This window comes from Phyllopteryx taeniolatus, chromosome 8 (assembly GCF_024500385.1).
Source record: "Phyllopteryx taeniolatus isolate TA_2022b chromosome 8, UOR_Ptae_1.2, whole genome shotgun sequence".
Classification (NCBI taxonomy): Eukaryota; Metazoa; Chordata; class Actinopteri; order Syngnathiformes; family Syngnathidae; genus Phyllopteryx; species Phyllopteryx taeniolatus.
In genome coordinates this window covers 3,793,031-3,810,702 of record NC_084509.1, presented here as the reverse complement: position 1 = coordinate 3,810,702, position 17,672 = coordinate 3,793,031, and the positions used below count along the sequence as shown (strand labels likewise).

The window sequence follows — 17,672 nt, the reverse complement described above, 5'->3', positions numbered from 1 at the left end:
AACTTTATATATATATATATATATATATATATATATATACACATACACACACACACACACACACATTGTCAAAAAGGCATCACCAACAATGTATGTAATTTTTCTGATGGTTATGTTTAGTATATGCGGTAGGTAAAGACTAAAAACAACACATGCGTCGTTCTAACGTTTGCATGAATGTTAACAGCTACTGTTGTATGTAACACTGTTTCTATGAAATAGAAATACACACGTATATAGCCTTAAGCATTTATAATCAGATTAAAAGTTACATACATTGTTTTCCATTTCCCTTTCATACATTGTGTGTGTATGTGTGTGTGTGTTTGCATGCGTGTGAGTGTGGGTGTGTGTGTGTGTGTGTGTTAGTGAAGAGCTTCCACACACAGCAAATCAAAAGTATGAATACTTGGTGCTAGCCAATCGAAGGCATAGTGGGACGGGTTATCGTTCAATACAATGGACACAGGATTTTTTTCTGGACTCGATAAATTTTCATTGTTGTGGTACCACCTGCCGCGCCGCTCATGATGCAGTACACCGCTGGCAGAACCGAGTTTGCAGCACAACCACAACTGGGACACTTAAGGGAAAGTTAACTGTTTATTACTTTCACTAGCCTGCGAGCGAACGAGCTAGCAAGCTAAGAGATGGAAATAAAAAGCTCACTTGACCGCGGTGACATCGTTTAAACATCAGCGCTCTGAGTTGCGTGTGTGTGTGTGTTCCCACACATATATGAAGGTTACCTGTTTATAAACCATAAGCACAGTGGACCACATTGTCAATATTCAGTCAGTAGTTGACTTCAGCAAACCAATTTTCAGCCTCTTTGGATTGACAGATGAAGGTCTCACATCATAGTCCAGCAGGTCAAGGACAAGCCTTATTTCATATTTTATCCTTTAGTTAACCGGCGGCACGGTGGCCGACTGGTTCTGAGGACCCGGGTTCAATCCCTGGCCCCGCCTGTGTGGAGTTTGCATGTTCTCCCCGTGCCTGCGTGGGTTTTCTCCGGGCACTCCGGTTTCCTCCCACATCCCAAAAACATGCATTAATTGGAGACTCTAAATTGCCCGTAGGCATGACTGTGAGTGCGAATGGTTGTTTGTTTCTATGTGCCCTGCGATTGGCTGGCAACCAGTTCGGGGTGTACCCTGCCTCCTGCCCGATGACGGCTGGGATAGGCTCCAGCACGCCCGCGACCCTAGTGAGGAGAAGCGGCTCAGAAAATGGATGGATATCCTTTAGTTAACCAGGTAAAAGCTTATTGAGACAGAAAATTTCTCTTTCAAAAGCCAAGAAGCAGCAGAAATTACACTGGCAGCAGAAATTATAGTCCATAACCTGACAACATTCATAAATGAATAAAAATAAAGACTAAAGTTAAAAAGTGATGACAGTCACAAAGCCCAAATGCTTTTGAGTACATACATGTTTTTTTTTTATTTTTTTTAATTCATTCAAATTTGCCAAGCTTTAAGAAGTTTTTTGGGTCTCTTTAGTGTCTTAATGACTCTATACCTATGTGCCAAATGTTTACTACAGTGGGGCAAAAAAGTATTTAGTCAGCCACCAATTGTGCAAGTTCTCCCACTTAAAAAGATGAGAGAGGCCTGTAATTTTCATCATAGGTATACCTCACCTGTGAGAGACAAAGTGAGAAAAAAAAATCCAGAAATTCACATTGTCTGACTTTTAAACAATTTATTTGCAAATTATGGTGGAAAATACGTATTTGGTCAATAACAAAAGTTCATCTCAATACTTTGCTATATACCCTTTGTTGGCAATGACAGAGGTAAAACATTTTCTTCACAAGGTTTTCACACACTGTTGCTGGTATTTTGGCCCATTCCTCCATGCAGATCTCTAGAGCATTTATGTTTTGGGGCTGTCGCTGGGCAACAGAGACTTTCAATTCCCTCCAAAGATTTTCTATGGGGTTGATATCTGGAGACTGGCTAGGCCACTCCAGGACCTTGAAATCCTTCTTATGAAGCCACTCCTTCATTTCCTGGGCGGTGTGTTTGGGATCATTGTCATGCTGAAAGACCCAGCCACGTTTCATCTTCAAAGCCCTTGCTGATGGAAGGAGGTTTTCACTCAAAATCTCACGATACATGGCCCCATTTATTCTTTCCTTTGCACGGATCAGTCGTCCTGGTCCCCTTGCAGAAAAACAGCCCCAAAGTGTGATGTTTCCACCCCATGCTTCACAGTAGGTATGGTGTTCTTTGGATGCAACTCAGCTTTCTTTCTCCTCCAAGCACGACATTTTGGGTTTTTACCAAAAAGTTCTATTTTGGTTTCATCTGACCATATGACATTCTCCCAATCCTCTTCTGGATCATCCAAATGCTCTCTAGCAAACTTCAGACGGACCTGGACATGTACTGGCTTAAGCAGGGGGACACGTCTGGCACTGCAGGATTTGAGTACCTGGCGGTTTAGTGTGTTACTGATTTTGACCCCACGGGGGGAGATCTTGCATGGAGTCCCAGATCGAGCGAAATTATCAGTGGTCTTGTATGTCTTCCATTTTCTAATAATTGCTCCCACAGTTGATTTCTTCACACTAAGCTGCTTCCCTATTGCAGATTCAGTCTTCTCAGCCTGGTGCAGGTCTACAATTTTGTTTCTGGTGTCCTTTGACAGATCTTTGTTCTTTTAATACAGGTAATGAGTGGAGGACAGAGGAGCCTCTTAAAGAAGAAGTTACAGGTCTGTGAGAGCCAGAAATCTTGCTTGTTTGTAGGTGACAAAATACTCATGTCCCACCATAATTTGCTAATAAATTCTTTAAAAAGTCAGACAATGTGATTTTCTGGTGAGAGATTTGCTGGAGCTGTTACTGTTTATCTGGATGTCATATAATTGATTAAAACTCATTGACTGGCAGCCTTCCCAGTTAACATGCATAGTTGACTTCTAAAGCCATCAATGGCAGTGAATGTGAGAATGGGATACGAGGCATTTTGCGCACTTGGTAGAAAGGCACCTTTCTGCTTTGTTGAAGTTCAGCCCATTGACTGTCATTGTTTTACATAGCAGATATGACATATTCAACGTGGCGGACACACTGCATTCCTCCTGCAACGGGTCAACTGCTCAAGACTGGGTCCATTCACTGTATATTTGATTTCTATGGTTAAATCAAGGTCTGTCTCTGTCTCTCTAGCTCCACCTCATCTCCCTCTGTGTGAAACCTGTTGTTGTCCCCAGACAAAGCAAAGCAGGATGAGGGGACCAAACTGCGGACAAGGTGATGTAAGGGCTGATCAACAGGTATGCACAAACGCACATTTGTGATGGGAATTACGTTTTGTTATACATTACATACAGTAGAACCTCAATAGAACGGACTAATGGGGGGTCGTCCGATATAGCCGATTGTCCGTTAGATTGAAGCACTTTTTTTTTTTTTGTGGCCTGAAACGTCTAGTACAGTACAAAGTTATTGTAAATAAATATAAACTACCCAATCTTACCATACCGGTGTGCTTGATCATGGTGGCATTGTTGCCGTATAGTAAAGTATCATAGGCAAGTCGCTTTCATGAGCCGCGAGGCATTAGTGTCCTTCCTAGTTCCAAATCCGTTGCCAACGGCTTGACAAAAAAATAGCATATTCCCAACTCCAGAGACTTGTGTTTTGTATTGCTCAGAGTTAACACCGACGCCATGCCGCTTTCTCTCTCTCAGCTGCGCTCTACGTCACAATAGATGTAACCATCATGACATGGGCCCCACATAGGCACAGAAGGCACGTCTCGTCATATTGTATATCTGTGACCCGGAAATACGTCATTCCCATTCTCTGCCTGTATTGCGCCAGAGCGCCAGTAATCAACAGCGGCCAATTCTGGAAGTAATAGACGTTGCCTACGGCATTTTGATTGATAAATGGAAACTATTTTTGGACACATCGTTAGGCTCCGACGGTCCGTTTTATCCGATATCCGTTATATCGGGGTCCGATTTATTGAGGTTCCACTGTATTTAACAATAACCAAAACTCAATGGAATGCTTATAAAACGTCTTGCAGGTATCTGAAAATCATCAACAATCACCCTCTCGTTCTCATATTATATTAATTTACTATATTTAATTACAAATTTTTTAATAATCACTGCCTTTCTTTGTAGATTGGTTGAAAGAATTCATAGGGTTCTATGACCTCACAGTTAGGTGTGTAGCATCCGTGGAGTATACGCAATATGGTTCCATTCCCTTTAAAAGACTGAGACCATAGTTTCGCCAAAAATTCAGTTCAAGATCTTTTCATAAAGAACACAACATATTTTATTTCATTCATTCGTTACAACAAATATGAATCAAAAAATATTTTGTCAGAAAAATGTGTGCCTGCATGATGAGCAATAAAATAGCTTCCAGTTTTTTACTTTGACAAAAGGTGAAAATAACCCATGACCCCTAGTTTGGGAAACACTGGTGTTGAGAAAACTACAGCCTTTTTGAGGAGTTTCAGAAGAAAGGAGACAAAATATCCCCACTTTTAAAATAGATATTTATGCTGAAATTGGTCTTTACACAAATTCTGTACATATACCACTGGCTGACATGTCTGCCTCTCGGTCTCCTATTTTCTTTTTGTATTTTTTAATACTACATGTACACTGTTCCAGCTTTATGACCTCTGCCTCTTTGATTCTAGTTGTCTGTTCACTCCTGTTCCTCTATCAGATGTCCCTCCTGTCAAATAAATGTCGCCCCTTTCACATCTTTTGATATACTTCACTCTGTGGCAGATATGAATACTTTTTTCTTTTCTTGTCTTCTTTCCCCCCATGCAAGATGTGATTCTATCCCTCCTGCATGTCCCTTGGTGTTTTTCTTTCTTCTTTGTTTCACTCTTATGATGATTTCCTTGCTCAAACTTGCTAGGTCCCCTCATAAATAATCAACTGACCTTTAATTTTTATTTGATTTATCAAGTAGCTGCATAATGTGAACATACATTAATCAATATCAAAGACGTGAAGAGACGCTTGCACCAGCTAAAGCAGAAAGCAGTTTTTTCTAACTCACCCACAATGAGTTCAAATGTAATCTGGTACTTTACTTGATAATATAATTGATGTTGATGTTGTTGCAAAGGGCTATGTATGTATGTGTAGTACCCTTTGCGATGGGCATAATGGCAAGCTTTATAGTCACTTGAAAGAACATTGTTCAAGAAAACACACGGGAATATCCTGTAAATGACACATGTATGAGATAGATACACTTACTATTATACCCTATAATTATACTGATAATGGCACAGAGCTCTCCGTTTGCTTTGCAACTAGAAAAGCACCACTTCTTCAAAAGGCCTATTCACCACTCCAATATTATATTACATATTACCGTCAAATATCTATAGATTTATTGCATGACTCTGTTGCAGTTTTAACATTATGAAATTAAAAACACACATCATACACATGGGTGTGTAGTGGAGGGGGAAGTGAATCATCCAACAATCTCAAGGTCATTATTGCAACACAATGAAATTATGAATTCAAAATAAATAATTTGTAGAATATATGACTACTACTTTGCGCCGTCCAGAATTCTGTGCCTGGGCTCATTGTCATCACCACCACCAACAGCCCCACTCCTCATTAGTCGTGGACCACACTTGAGAAACAGCACACACACACGTACACACAGCATGCTTAACACAGCAGTATTTAAGACCCATTCAGGTAAAAAAAAAAAAAAAAAAAGGAACTAATTTCCTCCAGAATAGCACAGAAGAGTGTAGTGATATGCTGCTTGTTGCCTGATAGTATGCTCAGTCCCAGGAGAGTGGGAGAGTAATTTATACCCAGGCGTAAGGGGGGAAATAAGGGCCCACTTTATGGCACCATTAGAAGGCAATGTTGCACTTGTTGATGCTAGTTTTCGACTTGCACACTACTGTATGTCAGTAAAAAAGGAACATTTAGTGTTTTTATTCATTTCTCAGCAAACAAAAGAACAATTTTCAGAATTTTGATGGTTATTGCACTCACCTGAGGTTGAATTCTTGTGAATAAAAGTTTTTTAATCTAGAATTTTACATTGCTAAACTTGACTGGTGTTAAATTGATATCTTTATTTAAATGACAATGTGCACAATAACAAATGTCATTTGCAATCAGTGACCCACATTTATGGGATTCTTTTGTAATAACAGTATACAATACAAATATATATATATATTGATTCTGAAAGGAAACTTTTCTGAAAAATCTGTACTTTTGTTGAGCACTGTATGAAGTAAATGACAGCGACAGTAAATCAAGATACATTGTAGTTAGTGCACATAACTCCACAAAGGCCAAACAGTTGACCGCATCATGGAATGGCACCTTTATCCAGACCTTTACCAACATTAACATAACACAAATTCTAGATAATTAGTAATAATTATAATTTTAAAAAAACATATCTAAGCTCTTGAAAAATCACCTTTGCATTTGGTGAAGGCAGTAAAGGTTCCAAATTAGTGATCAAGGGGAGCTGCCCTAGCATATCCTGTGGTCTGCACTATTCTTCCCCCCATCATATATTTAGTATTTAAAAAACATGCATGGATGCAATTCAATGTGAGCGTGTATAAATAATAGTCTCATAATCCTTGTAGTACTGTTTTCGTGTACTGTGATATTTTTGGGGGCCTTGTTTCTCTGTTTAGGGGCAGAGCACAGTCAGCCACTGTTTGTAATTCAGTCAACCTATTAGCTATGACTGGAATCTTCTACTGTACTTGTCTGGCATACAGGGCAGTTATGATTGAGTTCAATGAACTCTACCAGGCAATTGCATGATGAAAAGTATATCTGAACCATTCTTTTGATCAACGTTGGTGTGTCTGCTTGATCGCTAAAAATGTATTTCAGTTGTAAATAAAGCTCGTTTGAAACTTAATGTCACCCCCATTTAGTGAATGTCAGAGAAAACAGACAAAAGCCCCTCCATCAACTCTCCTTCTTCTTGCATGTTTGCTTTGCTTTTGACCTTGCCTCTGGGTTCTGTCACTGTGACTACTGTTGTAAGAACCTTTCCCTGCTTATTAATACAAGTGGATTTTCAACGGAAATGATGATCTCAAGATTCACATACACTTGACAATTAAGCCTCCCCTCTTTCTCTATCTCACACACAGCCTGCTTGACTCATTTACAGCTTTGAATCTTCTGTCAGTTTGTTTGAGTTTACCAGCTTTTGCTACAAGTCACTGTAGATTGTTTAAACTAGTGATTTCCAACCTTTATGGAGCCAAGGCACATATTTTACAATTGAAAAATCTCACGGCACACCAACAGACAAAAATGTCAGAAAAAGTGTACGTACTTCCTACCATCTAATAGAAGAGCATTTATTTGTTTTGTTTGTCACTATGCCTCACTGGCATAAATAGATGAACAAAGATACATTATTTCTTATGAATAAAATAATCCATCCATCCATCCATTTTCTGAGCCGCTTATCCTCACAAGGGTCGCTCGCGGGAGTTATGGAGTCTATCCCAGCTATCATTGAGCAGGAGGTGAACTGGTTGCCAGCCAATTGCAGTAAATAATGTTTTTTTGAGCAATTAAATAAAATTTTAGAATTTCCCACGGCACACCTAAAAAGCGCTCACGGCACACTGGTTGGGAATTACTGGTTTAAACCTTTTATCTACACAGATAGTGTTCTCTGCAAATGAAAGTAATCCCTCTAATATTTATGTGATCTTTTTTCTGTGTATTTTGTTGGCAACGCTTCATCCAAGCTAATTTTACATGGTCATCTTCTAATACTGGTGGCACGGTGGACAACTGATTAGCACATTTCCCGACTGGTTAGCACATTTGCCTCACAGTTGTGAGGACCGGGATTCAAATCCCGGCCTTGCCTGTGTGGAGTTTGTATGTTTTCCCCGTGTCTCCCACATCCCAAAAATATGCATGGCCGGTTAAGACTCTAAATTGCCTGTAGGTGTGAATGAGAATGGATGTTCTTTATATGTTCCCTGCGATTGGCTGGCAACCAGTTCGAGGTGTACCCCGCACCCTGCCCGCAGTTAGTTGGGAGCACGCCCGCGACCCTAGTGAGGATAAGCGGTACAGAAAATGGATGGGATGGATCTTCTAATACTGAGATCTCATTTGGATGAGCGATTCTTGAGAAATTTACAAGCGATGGGTTTAACTGATTGACAGGTTAGTCCTCCCTTTAGAACATTGCCATTTCCAGCATGTTATTTTATATCCTAAATAATTTTATAATCTAAACTGAATGTGTAAATTGCATAACAATCAAGTCTGTCAAGTCATCATGTCTCGAGTCAAGTCCCAAGTCTTTAACTTCCAAGTCCAAGTCGAGTCCCAAGTCTTTTAAGTTTCTGTGAAGTCATCAAAACAGTGACTTGAGTCAACTTGAGTCAAAGTCACAATGACTCCGATTTCCTAACTCCCTGCAAGACACCCACTACATACTAGTTGTGTGTTTAGAACGGGCCAACCCGGAATCAAAAGGAGGAAAACTTCTTGCTGCGAGACAGCAGTGCTAATCATTCATCCAGAGATGCCACTTTGCTTACCAGCTACTGCTGAGGTATGCTGGAGCAAAGCTTTGAACCCTTGGTGATTTAGGAAACTTGTTTGTGTGCAGCCTCCTCACTTTGACCTATTTTCCTTTGTGCATGCCCATAGGATCCTGATTGTGTATGCGTCTTTCTTTTTGGACTGTGTGCATGTAGCATAAGAAAGCTAATAGAATGATAAAGGATTGTTCTTCTGCATGCATTTACAGTCACAGCTTCATGCTGAACACACATGCTTGTGAACACAATAAACATCAGTCTGCAGTCTAAACGTGGTTTGCTAGAGTTCACCTAGAGGGGGCACTAATGCTCCATATCATTGTTCACTTTCAGGTGATCTACTACCGTCAAATTTCTGCTCTGATTAGACGAAATAAGAACAGCCACTCATGCTCAGACCTACTGTTAAATGATGAATTGTATTTATAGAAATGGCCTCTAAACAATATTTGCATGAGAAGCACTTTAGTAATCACACTCTTTGTTCGAACTTATAACAAAACTCATTAACCCAAATTATATTTTTAATGCTTAAATATAATGCTCATCCATGTATTGTTTAGTAATACGCAAAAAAAAAACCATGTAATTCACTTCAGTATTTCTTGATTAGGATCTCAGATATTATTAAATCGATATTGATATGCTGCAGCTTATATTGCTCAATTCGTTTCTGAATTCTCAGAGACGTTCAATGAGTCAGCTCAAATTTGGGTCTGAATTCAGTCTGAAATTCCTCATTACTGGTAAAAGTTGTAAAATGATCACTGAAATTTAAAGCGTGAATTAAATCAACTTCTTGTGATGCTTGATATTTTGTTACACAGGGTCTAATAATTCTATTAAGTACTGTGCATGTTGTCAAATTAAAGTCCCCTGTAAAGGGGAAAATATAAATGTCCTTTAAATTTTATACTAAACAGAGAAGAGTTGTTGTTAACAAGCCTCCCAAATTTGAATGACTAAAACAAAACCGAGTGAGGCAGTGACTTACTGGACAAAACCCACGCCGGTCTGCGGGCTAGCGAGTAAGCGGGCTATTGAGCATCGGTTAGCCACTGGTGGAATGATGGCGCTCAGTACTTAGTGTATATAGTGGAAGGAGGGCCGAGTCATGCCATAAAGCCTAAGTGCATACTTGAGCCTGGTTTTAGCCACGGCCAAAAAATAGTGAAAAATAGTTTTTAATGTTATATCTAAACAATTCACTATTAAATTGTTCTCAGTCATTGCACATTTTCAGCACATATTTCAAACATTTAATGTATTTTCAAACAAATCAAGGTTTTTCATGTCATGTGCTGTAAATGATCTCCTGACTAAAATGATTTACAGTTTTTTAATGATAAACCAGACTTCAAACTTGGGTCCCAAACAGCCATGATGACTTCTTGTTAGGTTTAATGCAGCCTCACAAATTTGAAATAACGATACTGTCTCATGATATTGTGGTTCTACTTTGTATCCTGATGTATTCCATTTTAAGACTTGTGGTAGAAATGTTAAATCCACCAGGGTTTATTGACCTTATGTGCCGTATTTTCCGGACTATAAGTCGCTCCGGAGTATAAGACGAACCAGCCAAAAAATGCAGAAAAAAGAAGGAAAACATATATAAGTCGCACTGAAGTATAAGTCGCATTTTGCGGGGAGAAATTTATTTGATCAAATCCAACACCAAGAACAAACATTTCATCTTGAAAGGCAATTTAAATTAAAAATAAAATAGAGAACAACATGCTGAATAGGTGTACGGTATGCTAACGTAACACATTCAGCTAACGTTACATGACGCCAAAACAACGAACTGAGAACGTGCCTGGTATGTTAACGTAACATATTAACAGTTATCCAGATAACTATAGCATAAAGAACATGCTAACAAGTTTACCAAACCACCAGTGTCACTCCAAATCACTAAATCCAATGAAATCTTCATCCTCGGTGTCACTAAACAACTCTGCCAACTCCGGCGGTAGACGATGCGCCGCTTCCTCTTCTACGTCGCTTTTTTTCAGGCCTACAGCGCCCTCTTGCGGTTGTCAGTGTGAAAATAACGTGAAATTATATAATAATGTGATAATAATTTCAAGTCGCACCCCCCCGGCCAAACTATGAAAAACTATGAAAAAAACTGAGTTAAGTCCGAAAATTACAGTATTAGTGGTCCAATATATTTTTTTTTATGCATGGGGATCACAATCTGTCTTCTCGGTTTGGCTCGAACCTTTCTTTGGATACGTTGGCTGGTTTCCTCCCACATTCCAAAAACATGAATATTAGGTTAATTCAACACACTAATTTTCCCATAGGTCTGAATCTAACTGAATGTCTCTATGTGCCCTATGATTGACTGAGGAGCAGTCTAAGGCATAACTCTCCTCTTACCAACAACTCGTATTGGTTTCAGCTCACCTATGAGTCTGAACAGAATCATCGGTAGAATATAGATGAATAGATTTGTAATGTTTATGGGAAGGGTATTTTCTCGAGTGTTTTGTTTGTCAGTGTGACTGTCAATGTCACTAATTTGTCAAAATGACATACCCCCATGGGGACTGACCAATAGCATCGATTTGTGAAATAAATAACAAGTTGACCAAATCTGGACATAGGAAGTTTCGGCCCGACGCCAGCATGGGCTTCTCCCTTGATTTGCTTTATGTTGGGGTGGTTGCCCACTTCAGTTTGAAATGCACACATCCATACCCTTATTCAATCACGTTCAGCTGTGTACTTTGGCAGGATGTGAAGGCTAGGGGATTATACACATGCAGCTGATGCTTGCATCGCTCGCTCCTCAGTTAATCCTGTGTCGTTTGCGTTGGAAAGAATGCAAGGGAAGAGGAAAGAGAATGAGACAGGGTGACAAATAGAATATTAATTTAATTAAAATGTATACTTGGGCTCTGTCTACTTTCCCATCAACTTTGTTACGTTGTAAGACTCACACATACGCATTTAAAGCATTATTTATTTAGTTACCTGTGGCATCTAATAGCAATTGTGATTGACATTTGATAATAGCGGCACGGTGGAGACTGGTTAGAGCGTCAGCCTCACAGTTCTGAGGACCCGGGTCCAATCCCCGGCCCCGCCTGTGTGGAGTTTGCATGTTCTCCCCGTGCCTGCGTGGGTTTTCTCCGGGCACTCCGGTTTCCTCCCACATCCCAAAAACATGCATTAATTGGAGACTCTAAATTGCCCGTAGGCATGACTGAGTGCGCGAATAGTTGTTTGTTTCTATGTGCCCTGCGATTGGCTGGCAACCAGTTCAGGGTGTACCCCGCCTCCTGCCCGATGACAGCTGGGATAGGCTCCAGCATGCTCGCGACCCTAGTGAGGAGAAGCGGCTCAGAAAATGGATGGATGGATGGATTTGATAATAGTTTTTGTGGTGTAAAAGGTGCAGTATGTGGTGTTGAAACTGCTAGCAAGATTTGAATGTAGCATCACTTCACTACTCCCTCGCCCTCCCCTCTGGCCAAACCCACGCGCCTCGCAGGCGTGCACGCACAAATCACCAGGTGGCTTTGCTGTGGTCATTTCGTAGCAGCTACTTTGCCATTTTCATCACGTCTTGTTTGCCGGTAAGTAAAAATATACAGATGTTGTCGTATTAAATATGAGTGGAAAAATATCTTGTTGCATTACAGTTTAGAAAGTTACTAGCATGAATGTTACATTTCATTAATTATTAGCCCCATTTAGCAAGAAATACCTTTTAATAAAGCTAGAAATATCAATACTCCACATTGTAATACAGAGGCAATGTCCAGTGAATTTATATTCTTTGTTGTTCAGAGTTCGCAAGAAGAGAGCATGGCTATTAGTGACCCCGGCCGACTACTGGGTAGCAGATGAGGAGGTACGCTATGCACTGTATAATAGTCACATGATTTGCTACACACGCTATTGTTCTTCTGTGGTTCTCACACCAAGTCCCCTTGTCCACTCTATCCCTCTATCTGTCCCCTAAAACCCTTTTCTGGCCAGCTGCATTTTCAATAAACATAAGAATAATATTTTTTTTTTTTCAAATAAGCAGAGGGAGCATTTCAAACTGTTCCAGCACAAAGGCATACAGATCCACCATTCTGCAAGGCCACGCAGCTGAACAGGACAGGTAAAAAAGAAAGAAAGGAAAAAAATTGTAAATCACAGGTGAAGGCAAATTGACTACCATGATTATAGCAAAGAATTATAGCAAAACATCCACAGTCATATGTAAAAAAAATGTTATGTTGCAAAATAATTTTTTGTTGCCAAACCCATTTTTACAGTAACTTGAAAAATTGCTAAACAAACTATTATTATTGACTTCTGCTTTCAAAACGAGTTATCCATCAATTTGTTGTGAGTGTATAGGTAATATGATGAGCCAATTAATTCCAGTTATTAATTTCCAGTCATAACTAGACTTTACACCGACTTTATCGGCCTTTTCGGTATCGGCCAATAATTACCATTTTATGCTGATCGGCTTTAATGTCAGAACTCGCCGATCGGCTCTGCAAAAGACATTTACTCCGCGTCGCCAATGTGCACAGTATATTTGAATCCAAAAGCTCGTTTATTTTTAGCCTTGTTGCGTGTCTTTTGGCGTAGTCTTGTAAATATCTGACGGCCAATAATGTTATTTAAAAAAAAACAGACAACAAGACAAACTTGCTCTTTCACGATTGCACTATGTCAGACTACTGCAATAAAATCATGTATTCCGATACCACCGCATCCCATTTTTTACGATCACTGGGCTTCATCTTTTCAACTCAAACGCGACCGGATACACTCGTTATCATGGTGACGACAACAATAATGGTACCGGTGCTCAGGAGAGGCAAGCTAGTGGTAGCATGAACGGTTGTACGTAAACATTCCGCCTTTCTGTATAATCATGCTCTAAAGTTTCGGTGTGGGTGAAGTAATTTAATTACAAATAAAGTAATTTAATTACAGTAAGTTAGCACCCATTATTTCTGTCATGTTGTAATGTTGGTTTGACCTGACTGATTAGAATACATGATCTGACTAGAGCAGTGATTTTCAACCTTTATGGAGCCAAGGAACATATTTTACAATTGAAAAATCTCACGGCACACCAACAAACAAAAAGTGGATACATTAATTACTGTATTTACTTCCTGCCATCTAATAGAAGACCATTCATTTGTTCTGTCTGTCACTATGCCTCACTGGCATAAATAGAGGAACAAAGATACATTATTTATTGTAAATCAAATTTTTTTTTTTAGCAATTAACTACACAAGTTTATACAGTAAAGGAACAAGTCATTTAAATAGACACATTCCTCCATCATGTGATCGGATCGGTGATCGGTTTTTTAAACCCAAAAATCCTGATCGTGTAAATCCTAGTCATAACGACCATCTGAGGGAAATTGTAACTACAATGTGGCCCGTGAGAAAAATTTGTTTAACACCCACACGTGTAAATGTATGTGTACAGGAATGACAACAGAACAAAATGGTTCCATATTGTATTATTTTTTGTTGATGGGATGGGTATGAGGGAATTTAAAAAAATACTTGTTTAAAAGTCTTTTATATGTGGACATCAGAAAGAATACATGCAATATTTGTAACAATGGAAAGCCAATTTCACAAACACAAAATCTAATCACCATAATGTCTTGCTATACAGGAGACAGTTGACAGACTGTGTTTAGAGTAATCACATACTGTGATAAAGAAATTTCTGTGACTTGACACCAGCTCCATGTTTTGGCGTCCGCCACGAGATATCTGGCAGACACATGACAAAACTCATGGACACCATCTTGAATGAGAGTGTTTTATGTAGCGCCAGACGAACGTGGACTGGCATCCGGACAGCTGATGACCTTTGTGATCCTAAAGAGAACAACAGACAATTCCGCCAAGGCCGCCGTGTATCGCCAATATGTATTGTGAATAATCGGCAAGGACATTATATAGGATTCAGACAAAGCAGATAACAAGGAACTGCATTTCATATTTTCAAAGCATTGCTCCAGTAGAAATGTGCATATTATATTACCTTATAAATATTTTTACATGCATTTGCACCTTATTTTTTAAGTGTATTTTTAGGAATGTCTACTTAGGTACCTCTACCATTTTGAAATTGTTCAGTTGTTATAAATAAAGAACTGAAAATGAATGGTTCCTTCTTCACAATTGCCATGCAGAAATCAAGGTGTTACATTTCGTATCTCCTTCCAGTTCATAAACATCAGTGCCCTGTATAATGCTTGTTCATGGTTTGTGTATTTAAAGCAGGAAATATAAAACTAATTAAAAGTATTTAAATCCATTTTATTTACAAGATATAGGTATGGTTCAATTACGTCATTCTCAGAGATTTGTCCGGTATTCCAGCACTTGCTCTTGTCACTCCAATCTTGATTGGGCAGTGTCCTTCAGAAAGAGTCTCACATTTAGATTTAAATACATTTCACACACAACCCTAAATATTAATAACAGTTTTTTTTGGGAGATTTTGACAAACGTGTACAAGAAATCAAAATTACTACAAATAGACCTGACATCATTGAGAAATAAAACAAAAATACTCAGTAATGTCATGAAGCATTGGCTTTTTATAATTACATTATACATATTTGTTCATTATTATTTCTTGAGACACCCATGAGATTGAAGTAAAACTCCCCTTGGCCTCTGCTGAATTAAATTTGCAACACCTGAGTGAGAGACAAGACAAGGGTATAGCAAGACTACTTGGACATGTCAGTTCACATGCAGGACAAATCGATATTAATATTCACCGCTGACTGATCAGAGAGACTCCTGTAACAATTGTTGAAACAGCGGGAGGGGGTGGTCTCGGGTAACTTTTTTTCAAAGGTGAGCTTGAAGGATTCTTTCATCGACAAAACACACACGAAAACAATATAATCAAAGAAGGAAAAAAACAACTCTGTTCATTGAACATCAACAACAATTAAATTTACAGCTTGTTTAACAGTTTACATTTACTGTGCACTCTGAAAAAATAGATAAATAAATAAAACAACAGCCAATAATGTCTAAATCTAAATAAACAAAAGTGAGTACACTCCTAAGTGAAACTGTTCAAATTGTGCCAAAGGTTTCAATATTTTGTGTGGCCACCATTATTTTCCAGAACTGCCTTGACCCTCTTGGGCCTTCAACCTCTTAGGCAATGCTAGTAGCACTTACACGTCTATTTTTTAAAGACAACCTCTGGATATTACACTGAGCATGCGCACTCAACTTCATTGGTCGACCATTCCGAGACCGTCTCTGGGTGGACCAGCTGTATGGTCTTGGCCACTGTGCTGCAGCTCAGTTTCAGGATGTTGGCAATCTTCTTGTAGCTTAAGCCATTTTTATGCAGATCTCCCACCTATTGTTTGCCTAAAATGATGTCCTGACATCTCCCCCCAAAAAGATCACCCCACTCAACTGGAAGAGTGGCCCTTACGAGCTGTTTTGCAACAAGACGAGTGAACGACTGATTGGTATGTAGGGCAGTCGTTTCACTAACTACACTAGGCAACAACAACGACCTCCTATTGTTGACCACTCCCAGGGGACACACTCACGAGGCTCCACGCCTAAAATGTAGACCTGAAGAAGTCTTTTGAATCAAAGATGAAACGTCTTCAACAAACAAGACCAATCAGTTGCCTTGATTCAACCTTTGTGGCTATAGAAAGTGCATTAAGACATTAACCATTGGATTTTTTTTATAAACTATAATCAAATATCATTTTAACAGGCTGATGCATAAATTGACATTTCACTGCCATCCAACACACTAATGAAACAGCCTGTGATGTTTTGAAGACTGAACGAGAGAGACTTTCACCAGAACTGACAACGCCACAATGTAAAATGGTTGTAAGTTTTAGAGCCACATACTAATGAAAAGAGGCATACTGATTAATTCACAGCTTTTAATAATGTACCACAAAAACTCTTACGGTTCTAACACTACTTCAACTCGTGAGCTTATTTGCCCCTTTTCATCTAGGAATCAGTGCACGCCAGTCCTTCACCTGTCTTTTCAGAAATGCTGTGCACAAACTGAGAATCACCTACATGAACTGAAACAAGTACATTGCTCTACCTTAAAGTGTACTTGACAGTGGGACAAACCCCTTCCAACTGTGCTGCCACTAGTTGGCATTCCATATTTAAATTCAAGTGTCCATGGTTTGGGGGGTTCTTATTGACACCTTCAATGACAGGAGAACATTCTACATATTGGTTAACCTCAGCAGCACAAGTGGTCAGTTGTTATTAAAGGAACAGAAAAATGAATTTAGCCTGTGGTACAGAGAAGCTCCATCAACATTCATGCAGCGTGCGCCCCACTTTCTTGTCCAGCATGGACATACCCGAGCGGTATGGTATATGAATAACAAATTATTGATTGTATTTATATTTGTTGCTTCGTAACTAACATGGTATGCAGTGGCGGTTGTAGGAATACGGCAATCAAGACGGTTCTAGAAAGTTTTACCTGTCCTTTAATTATGAATAGTGGTGGGTAGTAACGCGCTACATTTACTTTGTTACATTTACTCAAGGTACATTTGGATCTTTATTTTGTTAGTTTTTTTTTCAAATAATTATTCTGAAGTTAAGCACTTTATTTGAACACATACTTTTTTAAATTTACTTGCTCTTATTTTGAAATTCACAGCCCTACTTTTATTTAGTAAATTAGAAAACACAGTTGTGCTCATATGTTTGATTACCCAGGCAGAATTTGTAACATGGGTACAATTCATTAAAGGAAACATGAAGAACCAGGCGAAACACAATTTTATTTCAATGGGATTTAAATTAAATGGTCAATCATTTTCAGAAAAGCATTACCATTAAACAAAACATAACCATAAAGAAATTAATGATGGTTGTTGTTCAGTCATCAGTCAAAACAACAACAATATTTCACAAATTCTGCCACGGTATGTAAAATGAGCACAACTTTACATATATGCAGTCATATGTACCCCTCTCATATTGGAATGAAAGTTTAGACTACACCTTTTTTACACCACTAGGTGGCGGTGGCATATTATAATTAAAGTG

General features: G+C 39.0%; 1 protein-coding gene across 13 annotated transcripts in view; it reads left to right on the top strand.

The window, feature by feature from the left end:
• Nucleotides 1-17,672, top strand: part of zbbx (zinc finger, B-box domain containing) — a 67,361-nt gene that overhangs the window by 10,426 nt on the left and 39,263 nt on the right. For 12 of the 13 annotated variants that reach the window (XR_009789704.1, XR_009789705.1, XR_009789707.1 and 9 more), the window contains 2 exons: nucleotides 2,680-2,724; nucleotides 3,182-3,288. Coding sequence is in view for 9 of the 13 variants with exons in the window: in XM_061781981.1 (XP_061637965.1) it covers nucleotides 2,680-2,724; nucleotides 3,182-3,288 (152 nt within the window). In the remaining 4 variants the exon portion in view is untranslated. The remainder of the gene's footprint in view (nucleotides 1-2,679; nucleotides 2,725-3,181; nucleotides 3,289-17,672) is intronic. The other variant, XM_061781979.1, reaches the window with a different exon arrangement.